The sequence below is a fragment of the Lolium perenne genome, chromosome 2, assembly GCF_019359855.2.
Source record: "Lolium perenne isolate Kyuss_39 chromosome 2, Kyuss_2.0, whole genome shotgun sequence".
Taxonomy (NCBI): Eukaryota; Viridiplantae; Streptophyta; class Magnoliopsida; order Poales; family Poaceae; genus Lolium; species Lolium perenne.
The window spans coordinates 314,791,985-314,809,073 of NC_067245.2; the positions used below are offsets into that span (position 1 = coordinate 314,791,985).

Consider the following 17,089-nt stretch of genomic DNA (forward strand, 5'->3'; position numbering starts at 1 on the left):
CTGCCCCAGCCTTTGGTCGGAGCTTCATCTTCCTCGTCATCATCATCATCCTCGCTGTCCGCCCAAGAGCAGAAGCGTTTCGTCGGCGGGTACCCAGCGGAAGAGGAAGATTCATCTTCCTCCTCCTCTTCTCCTTCTTCGTCGTCATCTTCGTCTTCGCTGTCCGCCCACATGCGGGAGCGCTTCTTCGGCAGGAGCTTGGCGGAGGGGGATGCCTTGGCCTTCGCTACTTCTCCTTTTTTCTTCTCATTGTCGGAGGAGAGGGGGTTCACCTCGGAGTGAAGGTCGTCCTCGTTCTTCCTCTTCGGCGAGGATTGGAGGGGGAGGCCTGAGAGGGAAGAGGAAGAGGAAGACATTGCTACAGGAGGAGGGGGTTTTTTTGGTGCCGATAGCTAGAACAGAGGAAGGTGATGAAGAGGGCTAATCGATCGGCACAGTTAAATAATGGGAAGCCTGGTGGAAATTTAATGCCATTACAGTTTCCGAGGAGATGACGCCAGAGCTATCGAATTTTGCAGAGAAGCTGAGAAGACAGGGCATAATGATAACGGATACTGCAACGGCTCTGCTCTGCCACGACATGACCCTTCAGAGGAAAAACACAGTGGTTTTGGAATTATCATTGCCAAAACCAGGGGGGCATGTGTTATCACCAGATTTTGGCCAAATCAGGAGGTGGGCCGTAAGAGAGATGGGCTTGGAAGATTACACGTAGAAGATCTCTGAAGCGGCCTTGCACGAGGGGTTTGGGCTGGATTGCCCGTGTATCTTTAATTATGGTAGATTGTATCTTAGATTAAAAGTTAGAGTTTGTATCGTGCACGGTGGGGATTATTCCCACGTTAGAAAGTCCCCTGGACTATAAATATGTATCTAGGGTTTATGGAATAAACAACAAACGTTCAACCAAACAAATCAATCTCGGTGCATCGCCAACTCCTTCGTCTCGAGGGTTTCTATCGGTAAGCGACATGCTGCCTAGATCGCATCTTGCGATCTAGGCAGCACAAGCTCCACGTTGTTCATGCGTTGCTCAGATCCGAAGCCTTGTTGATGGCGAGCAACGTAGTTATCATAGATATGTTAGGGTTAGCATAGTTCTTCGCGTAACATGCTATCGTAGTGCAACCCTTGCATGTCTAGCCGCCCTCACACCTATCTTAGGTGTGGGGGCGGCACCCCGCTTGATCGTTATTTAGTAGATCTGATCCGTTACGATTGCTCCTTGTTCTACAAGGATTAGTTTAATATCTGCAATAGTTAGGCCTTACAAAGGGGGGGAGGATCCAGCGGCACGTAGGGTGTCGTTCGCTAGTCCTAAACAGGATGTTCCGGGGATCAACTTCGTGTTGGTTTTTAGGCCTTGTTTAGGATCGGCTTACGATCACCGTGCGTGGCCACGAGGCCCAACCTGGAGTAGGATGATCCGATTATGCGGTGAAAACCCTAAATCGTCGTAGATCTAATTAGCTTTATCTTGATCAAGCAGGACCACCATATATTCGTGCACCCCGTACGAATCATGGGTGGATCGGCTCCTTGAGCCGATTCACAGGATAACCTGAGAGCCGATCGAGGCTCGTATTTAATGTTTACGTGTATGCCATGCAGGAAACTAAGCGAGGCATCTCCATCACCTTCCTGACCAGGTATAGGTCAGGTGGCACGCCCTTGCATCAGCATCGGACGTGTGACCAGAAGGCTTTGCGGGCCGTCGCTCGGAGGGACCTCAGCCAGCCGCAGCTCTAGGTTGTTCCCGGCTCTACGGTGTTGCCCGTCGCTGCCCGCCGGTGGATTTCTGACGACAACAAAATCACCTTAGAACTGTATTTTTACGGTAATTTACGGATTCAGGTTGAAACTGATGCAGAATAAAGACTGAACTCATAGCCCGGTCCAAAAAATATTTTCAGGCCGGGACCAAAAAATTTCACACTCGATCTCTATTAATATAAACTGAATGGCGGTTTACAGGCCCAAAACTGAACGGATTTCTCACCACTCCTTCAGTGCTGCCGTCCGTATAACCGCCTACAGCTGCCGATTTCTGGCTGCTTTGCTAAAATTGTGCACCGTCGATCAAACATCCTGTCAGTCTGCTTCAATTACAACCATGTCTATGTTAATTCCCGACGAATCTTCTCGATATAGACTAATTCCAGCGAGCGGCGCGGTGCACGCAAGCAGCATAGCGAATGCATACACATGCACATTCTGGCGAGAGCGAGACTGCATGCGAGCTAATCTTACATGTGAGCTAACTAGCTAGGTAGCTGGGTGGTGCTACTGTTCCGATTAAGCTTGCTAGCTAGGTGGCAGCATGTGCTGGGGTGCGGGCGGTGGGCTCTTAGGGAAGGCCTAGCTAGGGGCGCGAGCAGCGGCCGCGCGGGGAGATCTTAGCAGCGGCGCGGACAATTCTTGTGAAGAAAATGATGACTTTTCGAATATTATATTTTTCAGTTTTAGTTTATAGAGTATGTTTTGCGTCAGCCATTTTGCGATCCGTAAACACGTTTTGGGAAGATTGAACTCGAGTTTTCCAGTTTACACTTTTACAGACTCTGTAGAGATGCTCTTAGCGTCGGTTTCTCCTCCACCAAAAGTGCAAAAAAATGCGCGTCAAAAATGGCTAAAATTGTCCCCACCAGGCGCGCTAAAATGCATCGCTGCAAACTCGATTTTGCAAAGAAATGTCACATAACAAGATCTAGAAAATAGGATAAAACTAGTTTAGATACAATAGAAAATAGAGATAGTTCATATTTTACAAATTAGTGCAAATAAAAATAAACCTAATCTAAAAGCTCGACATCGGACGAGTTCGGTGTCGTGGTCAACACCGGAGTCGACAAGAACTGATCAGCTCAACGGGGGTCGTTGTCGGAGATCATCTGTGGACAAGCCATCTGCGCCTCGATGAAGGCCCGCATTGCAGCCTTGTTGGCCCGGAGGCGGTCCTCCTTCTTCGAACTCTTCTTCCTGGCCTTCTATGCCGCCTTGCGGTTGTAGAACGGTGTGCGTGGGCTCCCTGCTACAAATTAGCAGTTATTTTAGCGCGCAACCCACTAAGAGCATCTCCACCGGTGCCCCCAAATAGGTGCCGACAGGGGCGTCAGTACAGCGCATGGGGGATGTGGTTCGTTAGTATCTTTTGTGCAGAAATTTGGTGCCGGTGCCCCCAATCGAAGCCCTTTGCACAGGCATCCTTTCGGGAGTGCCGACATTTTTATAGAGCTCCTTAACATGCCGGCGCTTTTTGGGGAGCGCCGGTGTGAGCGCTTTCTCTCACTAGGATCCCAATAAAGCTATTGGGAGCTCTATTGGGAGCGCTGGTGGAGCATCTCCAGTCGCATCCCCCAAACCGTCCCCCAAAAGAATTTGGGCGCGCCGGACCAAAAAACGTTCCCAGCCGCATCCCCCAAAGCCTATTTTTGTCCTGCGTGCCCCGATACGGTGTCCGGCGCCCCGAGCCCGTCCCCGCCCCACAGGGGACGCTCCGGGCACGCCGGACACAATGAAAAGCCAGGCGAGGCATGGCGAGACCGACGTGTCAGCGGCACATTCAAGTTTGGACCTAACCGTCGCCTACCTCGGGACGGAAGTTATTCGCGCGCAGTGACACACGACCGAAGCGTCGCAGCTTTGCCTTAATGGTGATGGAGGGGAAGGCGAGACGTCTCGTCGGTGTTGTGCAGCCTTCACGCGTCGCCGGCGTTCGCACGCCACCGCGCGTTCCCGTGCTTTCTTCCCGCCGCTTCTGGCCTTCGCTTTCTTCCGATGTCGGCGTCTATAAAATCCTCCCCCCCCCCCCAACTCAATGGCAACCACCACAGCCGCCGGCACCCCCTCTCCGCCACAAGCACATCCCTCGTCGCTCGAACACCACTGCGCAATGATGAACCGCCCCGGTGCCGGCAAGTTCCCTCCACCGTCGTCTCCTCCACCACCTCCACCACCGGAAGCACCGCAGTTTGACATCGACGCCACCGTGGAGGAAGTGTCGCGGTGGTGCCGGTCTTAGTGGGTTCGTGCAGAGCGGTGACATCATCTGGCGGCAATGGAGCAGCGGGGGTATCAGCATCGGGAGGAGGCGGCGCTGGCGGACAGCATTGTGGCGTTGGACGCCACCACGCAGGACGAGGCGCGGCGGCGTCGGACGGAGGATATGGCCGAGCGGTGGTGTGCAGAGCAGCAGCGCCAGCGCATGGAGCGGGAGCTCCAGTACCATCAATGGTGGGAGGTGATCGAGGAGCAGCGGCGGGAAGCGGTGGAGCGTCAACAGCGACAGACGGCAGAGGAGCGTGAGCAGCGAGAGGCGGCCTGGGGTGTGAGGGCGGATGCGTTGGCGGCGCAACTTGAGGCGCAAATGTAGGAGGAAGGGGAGGAGGAGGGGGAGGAGGAGGAGGAGGAGGAGGAGGCGGAAGAGGAGGCGGGGCGGAGGAGGACGACGACGACGACCACGACTTCGAGGGGTCCGACGACGACGGGCCGCACTCGGACGAGGCGGCGGATCAGCAACGAGCGCTCGGCAAGTCCTTCGAGCTAGAGAAGAATCTCCAGGACGACGCGCAGATTCGTCGCGCCGTCGAGCTCTCCCTCCAGGCGGCGCAGCAGGGGAGGGCAGGCGACGACGCAATGCTGGAGCAACGGCGTCTGGTCACCGCCCTACGCATGGAGAGGCGGCGCGCGCAGCAGGAGCTGCGGCGGAGGGGTGGCGACGACGGGGCAGGACCGTCGAACGCACCGCCGGACGGTCAGTAGGCTAGGGTTTAGATGAAATCTAGCCGTTTTTCATTCAAACTTTGTAATATATAATCAAATTTGAATGAAACCTTTTATTTTCATGCACTAATATTCATTTGGGGTGGGAGTTTAGGGGGCGCGGCTGGGGAACGACGTTCCCCAAACGCGATACGAACAAAACACATCTTCTAAACGTACAATTCAGCGCCCTTTAGAAGACGGTTTGGGGGGACACGATTGAAGATGGTCTAAGCGTCTTTGTTGGAGTTGCTCTTAGGATCCGGTACATGACACAGGCTGACAACTTTTGAGTCCGCGGAGGGAACAATTTCAAGACGAACCAACGTGACTGGCGTCCATGCATGTTCACAACGAGTGATGTTACAACTTACAACTCTTAATTACAAACAAACAAAATTAAGATCGCCGCCGTCGGAAGGTGCCCAGCCGCCAGCCACTTTGCTTGCGGCCGTCCATTTGTCGTCGGTGTGCCGTCGGTCGACCTCTTGGATCTGGCGTCGGTGGCGCCGCGTTGGTCTCCGTTGCCGGAAGATCTAGCGAGGGGTTTGGTGCCTTGAACGGTTGGCGACGGCCTCGCGCGCGCGGCCGCTTGTTCCACCAACCAGTCCAAACCCAATCCGCGCGCCGGTCTCGCTCGCGCTGGACGGACGGTGTCCACAACCCTCGTGGAACGTGTGATCCCCCACTTTTTAGAACTGTGCAGTGATCATTGCGATTGAGATGTGAAGATCTTATTTACTTCTAGAAGTCGTTTGAAAGCCAGATTTTTTTTTCATTTATAGCATTTTGAAATGAATACATGTATTATTTTATTTACATTGTAATTTCCTAAATGGATATTTGTTTGGTTGCTACAGAAATTGCAAATGACAGTAGAATTCCATATTAAATTTATAAATGGCTTCCATGGTGAAACGTGAATCACGTGTCTCAGCTCAGAATCGATTATGTGGCAACCAAATAGCCACCTATGAAATTCCAAAATGAATTATAGAATTTCAGACCCAAATGTTGGATACCAAATGACTTCGTAGCGTATTTTAAAGGATCGGAGGAAATTATTATGCTGAATCCCAGAAAATTCCGAGTAGCACGTTTACTTCTTCGGGTTTGGTCAGGATAATCTCGAGATATCCTCACAATCCTCCATGTTTCTGTCTAGATTAAAAGCTCTCCCTCGTACTGGTGTATTTTTGGTAAAGAGTATTTTAAGGAATTGTAAGCACTAAATCCCCTCCAAACCAAAACTTCTTGGGAGGTGAACTACCAGAGAAGTAATAACAAGGCCTAATGCAACATCTTTTAGATATATTAAAACGGACTAAATAACAGCATTTCTTGTCCACCAGATTCTGCATCGATGATCGACAAGACGAGAAGAACAGCATAAGACGAGGAGAACAGCACGAGTTTACCGGTGGAACAATTGCTCGGCGAATTCGCAACTGCTCTGTGGTGAGATAGTAAGCCAACAGCCGTCAGACGGGAAATGGAAACAGCCCCGCGCACGCACACACACACGACACAAGCTGGAACGATCTCACCAAAACTGCTAGTACATGCGAGAACCACTTTAAAACACATACTGTATTTTGCTGGCACAGCCGCACCCTATATCGCTACAAATTTTTAGATGCCGTTCAAAATGAAATGGTACAACACGGGAGAACCAAAAAAAACTTGTTTTTGGTGCTTCTCAGGTTACATCTTCAGATCACAACATTCCGATCCCGTTGCCGCCAAGAGCAATGGCTGGTAAAATGGCAAACCATGCTACAGCTTCAAGACCATATAACTTCCTTGCGGTGCCTTGCTGAAATTAGGAATTAGATTCATGTATCTTTTTGGCTGAGATTCTAACGGTATATGATCAAAAGGACCAATGCTCGCTCGCCAGCAGTATCTAAAATGTTGATTGTATTCATACTTCCAGACCAGCAGTATCTAACATGCTGAATGTTTTCATACTTCTAGACCAGCAGCATCTAGAATGTTGAATGGGTTCATACTTCCTGGCCAGCAGTATCTATTAAGTTCTGTAGAAAGGATGCCTTGGCAGAAGAATCGGTCAAAAAGTCACCCAAAACTGCAATTGTTGCTGTACTACTCCTGATTTTCTCTATCCCCCTTGATATCATGCAAATGTGGTTGGCCTCTACAACAACTATGGCTCCACGGTGTGAAACTGAATAAACTGCTTCAGCTATCTGTCTTGTCATCCTTTCCTGAACTTGAAGCTTGCACCCATAGAAATGAACCAGTGCCTGAAAATGGGAGCGATCAATGACTTCGCCGTCTCCGCTGCCATAATAACCAATGTGCACTACTCCATAGAATGGCAGGAGGTGGTGCTCGCACTGGGCGCAAAATGGCAGATGCAGCTCAGAACTGATTGCTCGATGATCAGTAGCGTCTTCATCTGGTCTCTCATATACACTGGCAATGTTAAGTGTAAAACCATTCAGCTTCACATCGAGATTACATGCTCTGAACCTCATCAGCCATTGCACATAACGCTGCGGACTGCCTAGAAGTTCTTTCCTGAGGGGGTCTTCTCCAAGGGATAGGAGCATTGCGCTAACAGCAGAAACCATATTAGAGGGAGTGGATCCAGATTTTGGTGAAATTGCACCATTAGTCGTGATCTTCTTGCCATGGCCATTGCAGAGTGGAACCTCCTGAGGCCTCAAGGGGCACCATGGCAGAATAGCAGAATGGCTGTCCACCTCCATGTCTATGCCTCTAAGCTTAAGAAGAGCCACAAAGTCATTCCAAAAAGAGCTGCTCTCACCCTCAAAAACTCCAGAGCGAGATGAATGTGATGTTCCAATCAAACCTTGAGAACTCTTGCATTTCAAGTTCTCTGGCAACGGTATGTGCCAGCACTGTAGAGCAACAGCCACCCCTGCAGGTTGTATGCTAGCATGCAATGCACCGCAGACTTCATTAGCTAATCTTTGAGGGTTTTGAAACCTCTTGGCGAAGACGTCAGCTACTCTTGAAAGCTTGCTTAAACCAACAACCCTTCCACCTGATGGCACATACCCAACATGGCATTGTATGCTGAATGGAAGCAAGCATGACTCACAGTATGAAAAAAGATCGATGTCACGGACAACAACTTGCCCTCCAGTTCCTCCAGCAGAACCAGTCCTTTTGTCAACACCAACCTCAGGGAACAGAGCACCCTGCACAATGTCTTTTACTTTCTGTTTGTAACCTGCAAAAATATTTTTAGCTATTCGTCAATTAAAGCTCAAAAAGCAAGTGCATTGCAGTTTTAAAATAATATAAAGAGTAACAACCTTGAATATCATCACTGCAAAGAATAGTCAGCGCATAATAAAGCTTTGTTTGGACAGACTGGGATGGAGTCAGATCCCAGCAAGGCCTAAAGTAGAATATATATAGTTAAATGTTGTTAATCATGAGGGTAAAAGTTTCTATCCTCGCATACTAATACCACGACAAGCTTCTACACATGACCTAAAAATTATCCAAGACTTTACATAGACATATTTCAAGAGTAAAACCAGGTCAGGTCAGGGCAACACTCTGCATATGCTCATCACTGTCATATTCAGATAAATTTAGATGGTTCAATATAAAACTGGCATGCCATCCGTAACATGTTAAAAATGTAAGCAGAAAACAGAGATTTATTACTTCCTCCGTCCCATGAAACATGTCTTAATTTTGTCTAAATTTGGATGCATCTAGTGTCTAGATACATCCAAATTTAGACAAAGCTAAGACATGTTTCATGGGATAGAGGGAGTTTAAAACAAGACAAGATTCATCACCTGCATACTAAGGAGAACAGTAAATGACATCTGGATGATTAAATAGAATGACTTTGTTCAATTTGATTAAAATATATACTACAAAAACTGGAATCGTAGAAACACAAGTGTGAGTAAAAGTTTTGCGTTCCAACTATGCACAACACCGTAGCTAGTAGCTCACTAGCCCTGCCCTTGATTTGATTATTAAAAGTTGCATTGTTACCCTGATACTGGGGCAGGAATAATTCTTCTTTTGTGGGTTAACAATAAGAATAGATCCAAACTGTTGTATTTCTTTGTGAAACAGATGCGCTATACCAAACTATGGATAGCAATAATATAAATACTACTACACAAAATCAGCAGCAATCCTCTTTATCATCTGATGTAACATTAAAGTAGAAAGATATGGTTTTCATTGTTTGATTGAAATTGCTGAATAACCACGATAGACAATTAATTAATTTCAATTATTTCTATGGGGCCGATTGCTCTTTCATCTGTAGCCAAAAGGATCCTCCAAGATACCAAATTGCTCATGACCTTTATCTAGGTTCTCAAACAAGTCATTTCTAAGCTGCCATAGATCTCTGTCCAAGCAATGTTAGAAGCAATCAATTTTTTCATTTGAGGTCTATAAGTTCCCGGTTATATTCATGCAGTAAAGGAAATATCAAGGTAAGATGGTCAACTCCAAAGACTCGTGACATGACAAGTTAAGAATAAACCTAAGTTGTGTAAGATATAAGTAGATTGATTTATTTAAATAAAAAGGGAGTTAGGCGGATTCACACACCAGTTGATTGAAGAAAACGACAAGTCAATAACTAACAGCTCGTTAGAAAACATATTTTTTTGTACTACCCATTAATTAGGACCGCCCTTTCTAGTCGTATAGCGAAGTCGAGATGCAGCTGTCACACTAAGACTGGCAAGAGACACCCCAGGATCATTGCGGCCAATCCACTCGGAGTCCTCTATGTAAAGTCCTGCTACATGGTTATTGGACACAACACCTAAGTTGGATAGATGGTCAATCACTGAAATTCTTTTCAACGTGTGGGTGAGCAACAAAAAACATGTGCTCACTCCACCAGCCGAACAGCAATGATCATGACTGACGAGCAAACCATTCACAGCAAAGTACCACCTTAAACCTTCCATTAAATGAGCTAGTCAGACTCACAAAATGGAACATTCTGGGAACAACTGTTCTCAGTAACTCCCTAGCCCAACTCTTGATTTCCGGAATACGAAATGCATCGATACCTTTATACTGGGGCAGGGGTGGTTCTTCTTTTTGCAAGTTAACACAATTAAAATTGTAATCAAAACAGACACTTCTCTTCCTAAGCAAATCATAATAATAGAAACAAGTGATAACCACAAAGGGTGGCAACAATATAGTAGTTGTATAGAACATCTCCAGCAATCCTCTCATCAAAAGTAACATAAAAGTAGAAAAGCATGGTTTCATTTTTTAAACTGAAACTGCCGAATAACCACAATAGACAAATATTTTCTTTCAAATATTTCTAATGGTGTCACTTGCTCTTTCATCTGTAGCCAAAAGGGCCCACCAAGAAACCAAAGTGAACTTAGTTTTGAATTGCTCATAAGCTTTATCTAGATTCCAAAGGACTCAGAACTGCATTCATGCCATTTCTCAGCTGGCATGAATCTGCCCAAGCGATGTTGAAGTGACACATTCAAAGATTCTTTCTGAGAATTCTATAGGTTGGGTTATTCCTCATACGGCAAAGAAAATACTGCAGTGTTTGTCCCCGAAACAACGTGGAGCGCCCTTTCTAGACCTATTGCAAAGTCGCAATTCAGCCGTCACACTGAGACTGGCAACGGCCATCGTAGGTCCATTGTCGCCAAAACAATCAAAACCCTCCATAAGTGATGGTGGATGGACAGTACACCTAAGTTGGATAGGTAGTCAATCAGTGAAGTTTTTTCAAAGCGTGGGCTATCAATATATAATAAAGCATATGCACACACCACCAGCTATAACAGCAACAATCCCGAGTGATGAGCAAACCATTCACAGCGTAGTACACCACCTTAAACCCTCCATTAAGTGAGGTGGTCAGACTTACGAAATGGAATATTCGGGGTGGTAAACAAGTGAAGTTTTTTGAAAGCGTTGTCTATCAATATTAAAGCATATGCACACTCCACCAGCTATAACAGCAACGATCCCGACTGATGAGCAAACCATTCACGGCGTAGTACACCACCTTAAACCCTCCATTAAGCGAGGCGGTCTGACCTACGAAATGGAATATTCAATGAACAACTTTTGGGCAATTTCGAGTTTCAGACCTATCGCCCTGAGATCCAAGCTATTAATATACTGAAATTCCCGACGGCGTCGCTCTCCCCTACCACTACCAGGACAAGGCTCAGCGTGCTGGACAAATCTCTGGTGTCTAGATAGCGTTGGAGCAAGGCAGCTTACAGATCACAGATCAAAAAGGGCGCCAAGCGAAGGCAACTGTTTTTGGAATCAGGAACGGATCCAGGGGTGGGCTCCGGGGACAGGATAAGGATGCGGGTATATACCTCGGGTGCCTTCGCTTGGCACCAGCATTGCATCCTGAGTTTTAACGTTTAGCGACAGAACATGCAGTGTTTGTCCCCGAAACAACGTGTACCGCCCTTTCTAGCCGTATAGGAGTGTCGCAACACAACTGACACACTCGGGCCATCATAGGTCCATGGCCGCCAAAGCAATGAAAACCCTCTTTGTAAGGTCCTGGTACATGGTGGATGGAAACGACACCTAAGTTGGATAGGTGGTCAATCTGTGAAGTTTTATCAAAGCGTGGGATATCAGTAGAAAGCATATGCACACACCACCAACTATAACAGCAACGATCCCAACTGAGGAGCAAAGCATTCACAGCGTAGTACACCACCTTAAACCCTCCATTAAGCGCGGTGGTGAGACTTACGAAATTGAATATTCAGGGTGATCAATCAGTGAAGTTTTTTCAAAGTGTGGGCTATCAAATCCAGCTATAACAGCAACGAACGATCCCGAGTGAGGAGCAAACGATTCGCAGCAATAGTACCACCCTCCATTAAGTGAGTTGTCCAGACCTAGGAAATGGAATATTCGGGGAACAACTGTACTGTTTCAGACCTCTCGTGCTGATATCCAAGTTAACATACTCAAATTCCTCACGGCGTGGAGCACGAGACTAATCTCCGGTTCTCTACATAGCGCTGCGCTGGGTGCAGATTCCAGATCACAGATCAAAAAGGGCGCCAAGCATCCACGGAACGAAGGCAACCAACCGTGTTTGGAATCAGGAACGGATCCCGGGACGGGATAAGGATGCGGGTGTGTAAATATACCTCTTGTTCCGTCGCGGAAGGCCTTGGCGACGCGCTTTGGCGTCCTGCGCAGCCCCTCCCTTCGTTCGTCCTCGCCGAGCCCCACGAGCAGCGCGCGCACCGCCGCCTCCATGGCATCTCCCGGGGCCTCGCCAACAATCTCGAGGAGATCCTCGTGCTCGTCCTCCTCGTCGCACCCGCAGGCGGCGACTGCGGCGAGGTGCGCCTCCTCGAGGGCTCCCATGGCGGCAGGTGTGCGCCCGGCCCACTATCTGTCTATAATTAGGCGGCGCGTCAGAGGGTAGAGAGGTGGGGGAGGGATAGGGGCTGCTGCTGCGGCGGTGGTGGTGGTGGTGGAGAAGTAGTGGTGAGGGAGTGGGGAGATGTGCCGTGTGTGGATCCGGCGCCGCCGCCCCTCTCCGCCTCCCGACGACGGACGCCTCCTCCTTGGATTTTTCCCACTCTGCCCGAAAACGGGCCTCCGGGGATATATACGTGCGACGGGCCCAGCGTCAGCGGGACAGTTACGTGGCTGGGGTCGCTGTCACGCGTGGTCGAGATGGGGGTTGGTCGTTTGGTGCGGCGGGGGTGGGTGGCCGGAGCCGCGTGCGTCCCTGGCCGTCGGATGTGTGACCTACGGCCCAGATCGTCTGGATCTGGTGGGAGGAGAAAGCCGTGTTCGTTTCCCTCAAAAAGCTACTACCGGATCTAGGGACACCTACTTGGACCTGTGTCGAATGGCTACGCACACACTTCAACCAGCCAAACGAGAAGATGGAAAGGGAGAGGTCGCGTGACTTTGAATCACACATTTCCTCCTGCCCTGCCATCACTCTTTTTTCTCTCCAAAAGAGCAACTTTCTGTTACGATGAGATTCGCTGCCAATTGCGACTAGTTGACCCGTTGCGTTTTTTGTTGCAAGGAGCAAGAAAAAATAAGCTGCTCCAACGTCTGGCATATATATCACCCAAGGTGCTCTAGCCACCGTTCCTCGGGTCTTCTGTCCGACGCTGACTGGGCCGGGAGCGCCCAAGACCAACAATCAAGGCGGCTAACCACATATCAGGTTACAATAGGGTAGCAAAAGGCTATGGTTATGATCTCGTTGAGAGGCTAGGTTTCTAAAGACCTAGCTTTAGGCTTGTGGTGAATCTATCTGTTGTAATTGTGTCTCTCGGCAGACCCTCTCCTGGCCCTTATATTGCAGGCCAGGTCTCGAGAGTTCTGTCCGGGCACGACTAGGTTACAAAGAGTTCTACTTCTGATCTTTCCTCGTTTAATGTCTTCTTACCTTGTTCGTCAAGAATCCTACTTCGGGTGAATCTCCTCCTCTGGAACCGATGTTGTGGCCCACCTTGGTTGTTGGGCAATCTTCATGGGCCCCTCATTGGGCTGTAGGAGGTAGCGTAATGTTGGTTACCCAAGGGTAATACCCACATCAGTAGCCCCCGAGCGACTGGCCGAAGTACAACTTTGGGCGGGGACTAAAATTGTATTCTGGTGAATGTCCGTAGCTGCCGAAAAGACTTGATCTTTTTTTTACCATTTTGAAGTTGAAAACATATTTTTATCGGGTGTGCGTCCACCGCTCCCGATGGGAGTAGCCCCCGAGTCTAGGCACGAATACTTGCGACCGTGGGCAGACTCAAGTTGTACTACTCGAAGATTCTGCTGCCGATGTTTTCTTCAAGTTATCGTAATCATCTGATATCTTTTATATATCGGGTCCTTCAAAACTTCGAGTGAAGTCATGTAAGATGATAGTACGTAAGGGATTGGAGTAACGTGCTGGAATTTGGGGCATTTGACCTTTGGCCCATGGCCCATTATTAAATTCTAAAACTCACATGGCCCATTCCAAAAATCAGTGGCAGCACTAGTGGGGGCTAAAGTTTAGTCCCACATTGCTAGTTGGGAGAGAGTTGGAGTGGTATATAAGGTGGGTTGTTCTAGTCCTAGTAAGTGAGTGAGAAGAGAGAGAGCCCTCGCGCACTCCTCCTCCGCCGCCCGCCTCGCCTCGCCATGCCACGCCACGCCGCAGGTTGCGGGAATCTTGCCGAGCCGAGCTTATCTTTTTGCTGTTTGGGAAATTAATTGTGTAATCAATTTTGAGTCATTAACAGACGCGTTACTTAGCCGTTTTGCCTACCGATTTTCTGGATCGTGGTTGTGCCGACTCGGAAGTGGGCTGCGCCCCACAACCTTCCCGAACCGCACTATATAAGACCCTGCGCAACCCTAGCCGCCGTGATTTTAGACGCATACGCGACTCCCTGTTTCCAGTTCTTTGTGCCGCCGCCTTCGTCTTCCTCATCCCGTCTGTCGGCGTGCATCGACTGCCAGGACAGTAGGCCTCCGGAACCCTGCCTCTCGTGAACATGTACGGGTGAGGGGCAATTTTGTTTTTGGGGAGCGCTCCGGCGCGACTACTGGCATCACGACGTCGTCATCGGACGACGAGTTCCTCCACACCGACAACTTCTTCCCAGACCTCAGCGACTTCTTCGACAACCTCAACATGGGCGACAACGATGCTGCTGCGAAGTATGTGATCTTGTCGTTTCTCTTTCAGTTTCTGTTAGAGTTTCTTCTTCTAGTTTCTGTGGTAGATGCGATCGGTTTGTCTTGTTTACATGTGATCTGTTCATCTACCTTACTAGTCTGCACGATTAGTTTATCTGTTATTTTCATAGTCATGATTTTTCAATTACTTGTACGGATTATTTCATATGGATATTTGCTTACATATTCAACAATCCAAAAACCTGATTTTAGGCAAATCAATTCAAGCAGCGTTGTTGCCGCTACTCGACCCCCCCCCCCCCCCCCTCTTTGATGGTATGCATTGCAAGAGGTGGCGCACAAAGACAGTTCTATGGTTACAAACCTAGGCTGTTTTAGCGCCACAGATGCTAGACCTGAGGGGTCTCTTTCTGCAGAGGAGCGGGAAAGTTTGAGAAGGTCGACGCCATGTCTAAGGCGGCCTTATTCAACATTCTTGGGGACAACATTGTTCACCCGTACATGGCTTTCGACCATGGTAAAGATGTGTGGGATGCGCTCGAGGCCAAATTTGGGGTCTCGGACGCTGGCACTAAACTGTATGTTATGGAGCAATACTATGACTACAGGATGACTGATGAGCGCTCCGTGGTTGAGCAGGCTCATGAGATTCAGTCCCTTGCCGAAGAACTCGAGCAGTTTAAGTGTACCTTACCGGACAAATTTGTGGCCGGTGGCATTATTGCCAAGCTTCCTCCTTCGTGGAGGAACTTTGCTACTTCTCTGAAAGATAAGAGACAAGAGTTTTCCGTTTCGGATCTCATTGGCTCGCTTCATGTGGAAGAGAAGGCGAGAGCAAAGAACACACGCGCTCGTAGTTTTGAGGGAGGTTCTAGTGCCAATGTGGTACAGAAGAAGAACTTCCAATCTCACAAGTCTGAGAATAAGAAAAATGGAAAAGGCAAGTTTGACGAGAAGAACAAAGCTTCCAATTCAACCAACTTCAAGAGGAAGTCTCCTTATAAGAAGAAAGGGAACTGCCATGTTTGTGGCGCTCCTAGACATTGGGCTCCTGATTGCCCAGAACACCATGATCGGCGTGGGAACAGCGGCAAGTCCGCAAATGTTGTTATTGGCGTTGATACTGAGATGAAGGACGTTGGGTACGGTATTTCTCCTACTGTCCTTTCAGTATGTAATTCTCCTGATTGGTGGATAGACACCGGAGCCAATACACATGTATGTTTTGATGTCTCTATGTTTTCTTCTTATCAGGTCACAAGGACTTCCTCCGTGCTGATGGGAAACGGCTCACGTGCTTCTATTCGTGGGTTGGTACGGTGGATCTGAAGTTTACTTCGGGAAAGACCATCCAGCTGAAGAATGTGCAGCACATTCGCTCCATTAATAAGAATCTCGTTAGCAGATCGCTTTTATGTCGAGATGGTTTTAAGTTGGTTTTTGAGTCCAATAAAGTTGTAATTTCCAAGTTTGGACAATTTGTTGGAAAGGGTTATGTGTGCGGAGGCTTGTTCCGCTTATCTTTGTCAGACTTATGTACTCAAATTGTTAATCATGTTTGCAATGATAGTGAGTCCGATATTTGGCATTCACGACTTTGTCATATTAATTTTGGGTGCATGACGCGGCTAGCGAATATGAATATAATTCTAAAATTTGCTATTGTCAAGGAATCCAAGTGCCAAGTATGTGTGCAAGCTAAGCAACCACGTAAGTCTCATAAGACTGCGGAGGTAAGAGACTTAGCACCGCTGGAGCTTATACATTCAGATCTTTGTGAAACGAATGGTGAATTGACAAAAGGAGGGAAAAGATACTTCATGACTTTAATTGATGACTCTACTCGATATTGTTATGTGTACCTCCTGAAATCTAAAGATGAAGCTCTTAATCACTTCAAAATCTTTAAAGCTGAAGCAGAAAACCAACTTGATCAAAAGATCAAGCGGCTAAAGTCTGATCGTGGTGGAGAGTATTTTTCCAATGAGTTTGATTCCTTTTGTGCGGAACATGGTATTATCCATGAGAGGACGCCTCTCTACTCACCTCAGTCAAATGGGGTGGCCGAAAGAAAGAACCGTACTCTAACTGATTTGGTTAAAGCCATGTTAGATACATCGGGTCTATCCAAGGCATGGTGGGGGGAGGCGATATTGACTGCATGTCATGTCCTAAACCGTGACCCCACAAAGAACAAAACCATTACCCCTTTTAAGGAATGGGAAAGGAAAAGGTTGAAACTCTCTTACCTACGAACTTGGGGCTGTTTGGCGAAAGTAAATGTGTCGATACCCAAGAAGCGCAAGCTTGGACCAAAAACCGTGGATTGTGTCCTTCTGGGATATGCATTTCATAGAATTGGCTACAGATTTTTTATAGTAAAATCCGAGGTATCCGACATGCATGTTGGTACAATTATGGAGTCGAATGATGCGACTTTCTTTGAGGACATCTTTCCTATGAAAGAAACGTCTAGCTCATCAATTCAGGAGATGCCCAGTTCATCTACTCAGGAATTATTTCCTGAACCTACCATGGCTATAGAACACTTTGATAATCCTGTGGAGGATGACAATGAAGCTCCCAAAAGGAGCAAGAGACAGAGGACTGCAAAGTCCTTTGGACATGATTTCAGTGTGTACCTCGTGGATGACACTCCCACTTCTAT

The 17,089-nt window shown here is 48.0% G+C and overlaps 1 protein-coding gene across 1 annotated transcript; it reads right to left on the reverse strand.

Moving 5' to 3' along the window:
• Window positions 1-6,302: 6,302 nt before the first annotated feature.
• Window positions 6,303-12,172, reverse strand: LOC127336782 (GTP cyclohydrolase 1). The gene is made up of 2 exons (XM_051363624.1): window positions 11,919-12,172; window positions 6,303-7,984 (listed from the first exon to the last, which is right to left on the reverse strand). The coding sequence occupies exons 1-2, from the start codon at window positions 12,139-12,141 to the stop codon at window positions 6,768-6,770; spliced, it is 1,440 nt and encodes a 479-aa protein (XP_051219584.1). The 5' UTR covers window positions 12,142-12,172; the 3' UTR covers window positions 6,303-6,767.
• Between the last annotated feature and the right edge of the window lie 4,917 nt (window positions 12,173-17,089).